General features: G+C 46.6%; 1 protein-coding gene across 1 annotated transcript in view; it reads left to right on the top strand.

Moving 5' to 3' along the window:
- Positions 1-9,465: 9,465 nt before the first annotated feature.
- Positions 9,466-10,862, top strand: part of RRAS2 (RAS related 2) — a 71,902-nt gene continuing 70,505 nt past the window's right edge. The window contains exon 1 of the mRNA XM_047694021.1: positions 9,466-9,615. Coding sequence (XP_047549977.1) covers positions 9,508-9,615 — 108 coding nt within the window. The 5' untranslated portion in view covers positions 9,466-9,507. The remainder of the gene's footprint in view (positions 9,616-10,862) is intronic.

Below are 10,862 nucleotides of genomic sequence, written 5' to 3'. Positions count from 1 at the left end.
GAAAACAAATGAGCCCCTTAACCTCTCAGTTTTTCGATCTATAAAACAAAGAGTAGTGAACATTTGTTGTTTATGTCTCTCCAGCATCCTCTCTCCATTCTTCTGAGAGCATTGAAATGATCAGCTGGGAATTTGTTAGAACTGCCAATTCTTGGGTTTTCCCCCATAGTCTACTAAATCAAAAACTCCTGGGCTGGGCCCCCAGCATCTCCCGGTGATTCTGATTCATGCTGAAGTTTGAGAAACACTGGCTTAGGGGAAAGAATTTGAGTGGTGCCATCTTGCCAACCCCAGGGGAAACCCTGCTTAAGACAAGAGCCATGTAGAGGAAGTACAGCTGAGAGATATAGAGAGTGAAAGGGTCCTAAAGTTACCATTGGAGTCTCCGAGTCTGGTCCAGCTTGATGTTAGTGCGACAGCTGTATCATGTAGTTATGTGAACCGATAAGTTCTTTTTATTTCCATCTGAGTTGGGTTTCTCTCACTGGCAACCAAACATCCTGATTGTCGAAGGGAACATTTGTTCCTCCTTAAGTCCAAATGGAGAGATTTTCGTTAAGCCTTGGTTCTCAAAGTGTGGTACCAGGAGAGGCAGCATCATCATCACCAGGGAACTTGTTAAAAACACAGTTTAGGGACACCTGGGTGGCTCAGTCTGTTGGGCGTCTGCCTTCAGCTCAGGTCATTGTCCTAGGGTCCTGGGATCAAGTCCTGCATCGGGCTCCTTGCTCAGCGATTAGCTTGCTTCTTTCTCTGCCTACTGCTCCCCGCTGCTTGTGCACATGCTCTCTCATTCTTGCAAATTAGTAAAACAAAATATTTTTAAAAACCAAACAAACAGTTTATCAGGCTCTATCCCATACCCACCGAATCAGGGTCCTGGGGATGGAGCCTGGCAATCTGTGTGGGAGTAAGTCTTCTTGGTGATTCTGATGCCCATTAAAATTTGAAAATCACTAGAGTGAGACTCCCAGACTCCCTCCCCACCCTCTTATTCACCCTTTTCCATGAAGAAGGTATGCATTATCTAATTAATGAGTTCAGCAGCATGATCTGGGCATGCTCAGTTTAACTCTTCCCTTTGTTTTCTTTGACAGCTTGTCTGACTAAAGGGGCAGGTTCTTCTCTATTCCTATAGGTGCCACAAGCTGTATAGAGGCAGCTCCCTGTAGATGAGGCCTGCGGCTTTTCCAGCCCTGCCTGTAACTCAGTGGTAAGTTTATTCTGGGAACCATGTAGGTAAGCTCATTTGACCTCACATCTAAGCCATGTCCTCCAGGGTAGCTCTTAGCAGTAATAAAGCTGACATTTTAATTTCCATCTGTTGGTTTTCTGTGTCCTCTTTCTCACTTGGTTCAGAACTTGGGTGAGGAAGAGGGCTGTTATTTATTGTGTCCCCTAATGCCCCACACTAATATGGTGAGGGGTGGAGTAGAGGATCTCTCAGGTATCTTCCCTCCTTACACTTAGGGCATTGTGTCTCACGCTCTCTCTCCAGCACTCCTGAGTGCCCCATGAAGAAAACCTTATTTGTTCTCACTAGACCACTGTTATTGCACCTGCGGGAGATAGAAGTATCCTGTAGCTCATGGGGTACAGAAGGGAAGATTGCAATCGCAAAGCATTTCCTTTTAGTTCTCTCCTGGAACAGTGTAGTTCTCTGGGGCAGGAATGGGGCCTTGAAACCAGTGCATTTTAAAAAGCCTCCTAGGAGCTGTCTGCCTTAGCCTTATTGTCAGGTTCTACCAGCCATCCCACCTAAAACCATATGGCTGCACTTGAAGTTGTGTCCTATTCTGGAAGCTAGAGATGTTTTAGCTTATCATTTCAAAGCAAAGACTTCCATTTTTTCTATTCCACGCTCTTGGCCTTTCACAAGTTCTTCACAAATCTTTAAGACAGTCATAGTCACGGTCCTGGTAAGGGATGTGGATTAAAGAGGTCTCTGTCTGGGGTTCTATAAACCAGACCTATGTGCTACAAGAAGCTTGATTTTCAGGGTTCAGTCCCCTTACAGCAGCAGGCATGACTCTTTTTGGAAATCTGCTGCAGGAAAGGAAGGGACAAAGCAGCCATCACAGTTCACCTGAGTGATAACAGGACGACAGAGGGATTTTCTATATATTGACCCTAATTCTTGTTCTTTCTGGAAGAGTTAATTCCCAGATTATCTAACAAACACTAAATTTTACATAGTTAGGTTATATATGTACAACCTTGACTCCTGTTTTGCCCATATCATTAAAATTTGTTCATAAAGAGGGGTGTCTGGGTAGCTCAGTTGGTTGAGCCCCGACTCTTGGTTTCAGCTCCGGTCGTGATCTTGGAGTCATGGGATCAGGTTCCACATTGGGCTCTGTGCTTGGTGCAGAGTCTGCTTGGGATTCTGTCTCTCTCTCTCCCTCTGTTCCTCCCCACTCTCTCTCTCTCTCTCTCAAATAAATAAATAAGAAAGAAAGGAAGAAAGAAAGAAAGGAAGGAAGGAAGGAAGAAGAGAGAAAGAATGAAATATGGGAAAACTCAAAGTGGGAAATAAAATCCTCTTGTGATCTCACTACCTAGGATGACTGAATATCCTGTTGGCCTTTCTTTCTTTTCATCTGTTCATAATGATTAAGTAGAAAAGCTTTGAGCCACTCATAGGTTCAAATACGCACTCTGCCTTGTACTAGCTATATGACATCTCTGTGCTTCAACTTTTTTTTTTTTTAAATACAAACAGTAATAGAACCCACCTCATATGGTTGATTTGTGGATTAAACTGGTTAATGGGTTTTAAGTAATCAGCACGATGCCAGGCTCCTGGTAAGTGCTCAGTAAATGGTAGCTATTAAATATGTGTTTCATATTTTTGTATATATGGATTTGTATCCTATTCTCATTTTCCCATACAGATAAACATTATTTTTAATGCCAGGTAGTATTCATATTCATATTGTAGCATCATTTATCTAATTGAGTCTCTGTTGTTGAATATTTAAGTAGTTTTGATTTTTCATTATTTAAAAAAGATGCAGCAGTGGACACTCTTGTTGATTGTTCCCGGCAGCCACTGCCTGAAAGGGGCATGTGACTTTGACCCTGCTCTGTCTCCTAGGCTCTGGGGCTCCCAAGGCAATGCACTACGTTGAGTCAGGCCCCAAGCTGAGAGGCAGAATCTGAGTTCCAGTCGTCCTTCTGCTCTATCTCCAGGGACCACGCTTTTTTATCTGGGCCTCTGCTTCCCCACCTTTAAAGTGGGAATGATCTCAGGGTACTTTTTCTGCTCTATCCAGGGCTCTATGATTCTACAACAAACCTCCGCTAAGCTATGGATTCCTCTGGCTCTGTTGTGGCCTTCCTCAGGGCTGTGTGTGCCCACGCTACAGCGTGTGTTTCAGTTTCTATTCTTAGCAGTGTGATCTTTAAACAAGGAATAGATTTGTGCATCTGTCTCATCTCAGATGCACGCAGCTCCTGCTGGGCTGTTTCATTCTCCACCAGCCATTCATTCACATTAGGAGCAGAGGCCCATTAAGGAAGTTAGTGGATGGTGTGCTTCCATCCACCACGGTAAGAGCAGAACGCTCCCTGATCTGGGGTTTGGCCCTCTTTGGTTATCGGGCCTGGGCTCTGTCTGACTCAGCTATAGATGAGGTCAGGGGGATCTTCATTTCAGCAGTACCTCCTTCCTCACTCCACCCTTAGATCCTTTCTCTGGGATGGGCCAGGGATGGTATTTGGGCAATGGTGGTTTTTAGAGATGGTGAGTCACCAACATTCCAGATGAGAAGGTCATTGTTTGTTCTGAAATAGAGTGGACATGGATGCGTCTACTCTCCTCCAAGAGTTCTCAGCTATGGAGGTGTCTCAGGGTTGCTTTGGGTATTTAAATACACAACTTCTGAGTCTTGGTTACCAAGATAGCAGGTAGGGGAGCCCAGGTTCTTCATTTTAAGATGATCACAGGTGATTCAGATGTGTGTCCCAGCTGAAGAGCACTGGCGGATTGTTCTAAGATTGGCAAACACTTAAAGCCCACAAAGGCCAGGCAGGTAACATCAACCGGGATGGGATGGGATGTAATAATACTGCTCGTGACTTTAAAGGACAGAAGCATCCTAGACCTTTTCTTAAGGGCAGCCTGTACTTACCTGGACCCAGTTGTCATATGATAATGTTGACCTGATGTTGCTAGATGTTCCATTTAATTTTATTGGGAAGAGTTAGAAATCCAGATTTGTTTGTGAAATGTCCTATTTTAAAATATTGATAACTCAATTACATGCTGGTAATCCGATTTAAAAAATTGAATTATGCACCAAAACACATCTGCTGGCCAAATCAGGTCTTGAATCTGCTTGTCGAAGTTTCTTTTTTTTTTTTTTTTTTAAAGATTTTATTTATTTATCTGACAGAGATCACAAGTAGGCAGAGAGGCAGGCAGAGAGAGAGGAAGGGAAGCAGGCTCCCTGCTGAGCAGAGAGCCCGATGTGGGGCTCGATCCCAGGACCCCGAGATCATGACCTGAGCCGAAGGCAAGGCTTTAACCCACTGAGCCACCAGGTGCCCCTGCTTGTCGAAGTTTCTTGACAGTCCTTTAGCCAGACAGTCACTCAGCTTAAGCCAAAATGATGCATTCAACAGGTCTCTTGATCGGTAGCATTACACCATCTCTGTGCTGTGAGGCTCTGTGGGGTACTGGATAACACCCAGCTTGGCATGAGGTAAAGTGCTCTAAGCAGGGGAGTCAGAAGACCTGTGTCCTGCTAACAACTTGCTAGGTGACATTGGCAAAGAAATTCTTTCACTAGTCACAGGATTTCTTTCGGTAGGGGAAGTGGAATGATCTCTACCATTCTTTCCAAGTTTGGAGGTCATTCTTTTTGTAAAGATTTACATAATTCCCTATTTTATTCCAGCTACTTGAGAAGGAAACTTTCCAGATTAAGATGAAAATTCATCTTTATCTGGCTCGAATGACAACCAGTTCTTTCTTTCCCATATTCTCCTATGTCATCAGTAATTTCTTTTTGTAGAGGTTTCTTTTTGTGTAGGCTTTTGGGGTATTTTCTAAGGGCAAGATAACATTTTGGAATAGAAGTCTCAGTGGAGTTGAGCCTGTAGGCTTCTTGCTTGCTGTACACTCAACTTTGAATCAAAGAATAGTAATAATAAAAAAAGGAATAGAGATGATACAGGGGACACCTTGGAGTAAAAAAAAAAAAAAATTTCCTTGATAGGTGAGATAAAATCCTGGAACTGAATCTTTTCTTCCCATGGTTTTATTAAAGTTTAATTCATATACCATAACATTCACTTTAAGAAGTGTATAATTCAATGGTTTTTAGTATCTTTACAGAGTTGTGCCACCATCCTCACTGTCTAATCTCAGAATATGTTCCTATCTCCAGAAAGAAACCCCATACCCATTATCAGTCACTCAGCATTTTCCCCTCAGTCTTGGAAACCATTAATCTACTTTCTGCCTTTATGGATTTTCTTCCTTGGAACCTTCCATATAAATGGAATTATATAATATGTGCCCTTTTGTAACTGGCTTCTTCCAGTTAGCATGATGGTTTTAATGTTCATCCGTGTTGTAGCGGGTATCAGTATCTCATCCTTTTTTACTGCCAAATAAAATTCTGTTGTATGAATATAGCACATTTTGTTTAACCACTCATCAGTTGATGGACAGTCAGGTTCTTTCTACTTTTTGGCTAGTATGAATATGCTGCTATGAACTTGCATATACAAGTTTTTGTATGGGCATATGATTTAATTTATCTTGGATCTGTACTGAGGGGTTATATAGTTAAATCCATGTTTAGCCTTTTGAGGAAATGTCAGACTGTTTCCCAAAGAAGCAGCACTGTGTTACATTCTTACCGGCAGTGTGTGAGGGTTCTAGTTTCACCACATTCTTGTCAACAATTGTTATTATCTGGCTTTTTTATCATGGTGATCCTAGGGAGTGTGAAGTGGTATCTCATTGTAGTTTTGATGCCACAGTTGAATCAGTTCCGGATTGTCCTGACCTAGGCTATCCATCCACCCTCCAGCTAATTACTGTGGCTAGTGGAGATTGATAATCTTAAGAGAATTAGAGTGTACCCTTGTAGCTGGGCTTGGGTGCCATTCATAAAGCAGAGGGGAAATTTGGAGATATTATTTGACAGGAGGGAGAAATGGATGACTGGGAGGCAACCGGCACATATTTCCTATAGGATGGGTTTCAGGAATTGTCCTATACACAGGGATCATAGTGGTGCAGAGTAGGAAGGAAAGAGAATCTTGGTCAGGACTCAGGCATAGAAGCAGCTCACAAAGAGGTGGACTGAAATAGATTCTACTGAAAATAGGCTAGAACTTCAGAAGGCAAGGAGCATAAGCAGGACACTTTGGTCATCTTCTTGGTCCTGAAGGATTATGGGAAATTTTAGGGCTAGGCAGACATTGAGAGACATTTGTGGGAAGATTAACTGGCACTTTCTCAGCACTTCTTTGAGTCTCCTCTTTCTTTTCTCTCTCCTTTTCCTCCTTCTTTTCACGTTGATGATAATATCTGTCATTAAGGCCTTTCTGGCTATGACTGCTGTGCAACAAATATTTTGCTCCCCCTCCTGCAAAAAAATAGGTGTTTAAAACAACCATTTTATACCTGTTTGACCCTGGGCTGGATCCCGTGGTTGGGGGGGGGGAAGGAAATGCTCTAAAGCACATTACTGAGTCAACTGGCAAAATTGGAATATCAATTTAGATTAGACGAAAATATTCATATCAGTATTAAATTTACTAAAGTTGATAACTGTACTGTAGTTATATGAGATCGTATCCCTATTCCTAGGAAATATACACTGAAGTACTTAGGGACAAAGGGCCATAATGCCAGTAACTTACCCTTAAATGGTTCAAAAAATTCATTTTTATATATGGATTATATATAATCAGATATATAACCATAAATTTATATACTTATATATATGAAATATATATGTATATATGAAAGAGAGAAATAGGGGGGTAACATGTTCACAGTAGTGGAATTTGGGTAAAGGTGGTGTAAGGGTGTACTTTATACTTTACACATGGAAGTAATTTCCAAATGAAAAAGTGAGAGAAGGACAACCAGTTTACTACTTTATTTTGCTCATGATTTTGTGGATCAGGAGGGGCTGGTCTGGGGTCTCTCATGCAGGTCTCTCAGAGGTCAGGAGCGACTGCCTCCAGGGGAAGGTTTGGCAGTGCTGGCTTTCCAAGATGTTTCCCGAGGCTGGCAGTTGATGCTGGAGGTCTACTGGAGCTCAGCTGGACCTCTGACTTGCATGCTTACATGTGGCCTTGCTAGCATGGGAGTCTTAGGATAGCCAAACTTCTTACTTTGTTTCTCCCAGAGTGAGAATCCCAAGAGAACAGGTGGAAGCTGCATGGCCTCTTCTGACCTAGCCTTGGAAGTTATATAGCATCTTTTCTGCTGTATTCTGTCGGTTCCAAGGAAGTCACCAGGTAGTGTCCAAGAACTCGCCCTCATGTTCCAAAACTGTGATGGAAGCTTACTACATGCCAGGCACTGTTTTATGTGCCTTCTAGGTATTAACTCATTTGATTCTTGCTGAAAAACAACAACAACAACAGCAACAAAACAACCCTTATGGTAAGTAGCCTTACTGTCCTTAGGAAAGACAAAACTTGGGGTACAAAGTTTCAGTTCCCAACATTAGTGGAAGAGCTAGGATTTGAATCTAGACAGTTTGGCCCCAGACCCTATGACCTTTTCTACTACCTGATACTACCTCTACATAGAGCTGTGATTCCTGCTACATTTGGTTAAACTGCCATACAAATAGAGAATCACTTAAAAAAAAGATTTATTTCTTTATTTGAGAGAGAGAGAGAGAACTAGTGGGAGGGTTAGAGCAAAGAGAAGAGAGAATGGCAAGCTGACTCCCCACTAAGCAGGGAGCCCAAGGTGGGGCTCGATCCCAATACCCTGAGATGAGGGCCTGAGCAGAAACCAAGAGCTGGAGGCTTAACCAATTATACCACCCAGATGCCCCTATAATCCCTTTCGGCTCATAATCACTGGCACGCAAACTTCCCCAATACATTCCAAATCACATGACATAATTCTTATCTTCTGAGCTCTGACTTTTGCACACGCACTTTCCTTTCTCTGGAATACCTTTCTTCTAATTATTCACCTGTCTCTATTATTTATTCTTCAGATCTTGTAGGAAGTCTTCCTTGACCACTCAACTCTCGGGGGAATGCTTCTGCTATGGGCACACATGCTGCATGGTGCTTAATGGTTACAGTGCTTATCATTATGCCTGATAATTTTGTCGTTGTCCTGGCTGTCTCCCCCACTGGACTATAAGTTCTCTGAGGGCAGGGATGCGGCTTTGTTCAGGAGAGGATCTCTAGCACTGGGTAAGTGTCTGGTATGTACTGTGTCCATAATTACAAACTAACCTCTCACTTACACTCCTCTAGACAATGACCACATATTTCTCACACATAAATGCAGCCACTAGGATGCTCTCCTGACATATACAAAACCTGTCCCATTTACTCTCATCCATGCACCCTCAATCACTGTGACATCCCCCATGCTCACTCAGTCACTGTCACGTTCCTCCCCCACCCTCCCCGCTGCAACCCATCACACACACAACTATTGTGACACAATGTGACCATCTGTATTCTTAAAACAGGATATTTACTCTCCTACAAAAACTGAGTTAAGATGACAACAGCTCTCTTTTTCACAATGCCTTCACACACTGTATTTTTTCATCCACGGAATCCCTGACAATCCCTGACATTGCACAGTTATGGTCACACTCCGTCTACTGTCTTCCTCCCGCTCCCACTTGACACCCACTCCTCCTACACGCGCACGCGCGCGTAAACACGCGCACACACACACACACACACACACACACACACACTCACTGTCAAGGGATCGGAGGGGTCCGGTCGCGGGGGTCTGAGTCGCCTTCTGTCAGCGCCTGAATCTCACTCCCACACTTTACACCCTCACAGTCACTCCCGCGCTCTCTCAACTCACTCTCACTGTCGAGGGACCCCAGGGGCGGGTCCGCGGGGGTCTGAGCCGCCCGGGGTCAGCGCCGGAGTCTCAGCCCAGGCCAGCGCGGCCCCGCCCCCGCCCCGCCCCCTCATGCATATGCAGCACCTCAGCCTCGCAGCCCGGCCCCCAGACGGCCATTTGTAGCGGCGCTGGAGGCAGCGTTCGGCAGGCGCTGCGGAGACGTGTGGAGGAGCGCGCGCCCCCCGGCCGCTGTCGCCCCTGGCCCCTGCGGTCCTCCCGTTCCTCCGCGTCTCGGGCGGGACCCGGCCAGCCCGGGCGCCGCGCTGCCGCCCGGAGCGGCCCTCCCGGCAGCTCCCGGCGCCCGGGACCCCCGCCCGCCGCTCGCCCGCAGCCCGCCGGCCGCACACGTCTCCGGAGCCGGGCCTAGGGCGGGCGGCGGCTTGGCGTGGCCGGGCGGGCTCGGCGGCGTCCCCATGGCCGCGGCCGGCTGGCGGGACGGCTCCGGCCAGGAGAAGTACCGGCTCGTGGTGGTCGGCGGAGGCGGCGTGGGCAAGTCGGCGCTCACCATCCAGTTCATCCAGGTGCCTGGAGCGGGCCTGCCGGGGGCGCCGGGGCGGCGGCGGGCGGGGGCTCGCGCTACCTGTGGCGGGGCGGCTGCCGCGACCCCGCCCCAGAGGCGCCGCGCGGGCCGGGGGCGAGTGGGGGGGCGGTGGTGCGGGCCGGGCTCTGCCCTCCTGCCCTGCGGCCGTGGCGCCGCGCTCCTGCCTGCCCGGCGCCCTGGTCGGCGTCCGGGGAGTCGGGCTTCTCAGGAATGTGTCCGGGAGGGCGGAGCTGGCAGGGTGGGAAACGCCGATCCACCTTATCGCTCCGGTCGGGCCGAGCCTCCCGGGAGGCTGCGCCGCCGCGCCCGGCTTCCTGCCCCGCGGCTGGGTCTCGGGGCGTCGGGTGCGGGGCTGCAGCCCCTCGCGCTGGGCTTTCAGCGGCTGCGGCCGCCTCCTGCACCGTCGGTGAGATCGCGGTAGCAACTTGGCCGCGGCTCCGCGTGGTCTGCGGGTTTCTCCGCGCACGCTGAGCCCGAGCTGCCGGCTTCGAGCTGTGTGTTTCTCTTTGTGTGTGTGTGTGCTTTTCTTTTAAGTAATCTCTTAGGTAATATGTCCGGGTGGGAGTGTGTGATAATGCCCGAGGGAAATGGTGGCTTCGAGGAAGTTAAGAATGTTCTCCGATAGGGGTGAGACCATTTCCTAGGAATTCGTGGTGCCTTCCTGCTTCTCGCTTTGCCAAGGTGAAGTTTGGGATGGGCCAGGCTAGGAGATGACCGACCCGGGCGTGCCTTCCCTATCTGTTCCAACTACCCACTCCTCCACTCCCAGCTCTCTCTGGTTGGTAGAGGCGAAAGTCAGAGCTTGTGGTAAAGAAGAGGGCGGTGGAATTATTCATTCTTAGGATTTGCTCTTGTTAAGAGGTTTGAGTGATCTTTTCGGGGATTTTGAAAATGAGAAACCCAGATGTCTCTCTGCTTTTGTGAACCTAAAAGGTGTGGCATATGCTGGGAGAGAACGAAGGTACTCCTTTATAACAGTAACAAAGATATTCTCATTATATCAAGAATACTGTTAAGATGCCTCGGTGAAGAATTGATTTCTGGTTTCCGTTTCATCCATCTGTTATCAGCTGGGATACATGAATGGCTTGTTTCATTTCACTTAACGTTTAGAGTGACATTAAAATACAGAGTACTGTTAACATAAATGTGATTGTTACCTTTCACGTTGACTAAATGAGCAATAGTTGCTGTTAAAATATTTCAAGGGGTTAAAAACTACTGCTA

The sequence above is a fragment of the Lutra lutra genome, chromosome 10, assembly GCF_902655055.1.
Source record: "Lutra lutra chromosome 10, mLutLut1.2, whole genome shotgun sequence".
In the NCBI taxonomy this organism is placed as follows: domain Eukaryota; kingdom Metazoa; phylum Chordata; class Mammalia; order Carnivora; family Mustelidae; genus Lutra; species Lutra lutra.
The sequence above is the reverse complement of the archived record's forward strand: the minus strand, read 5'-3'. Positions and strand labels throughout refer to the sequence as shown.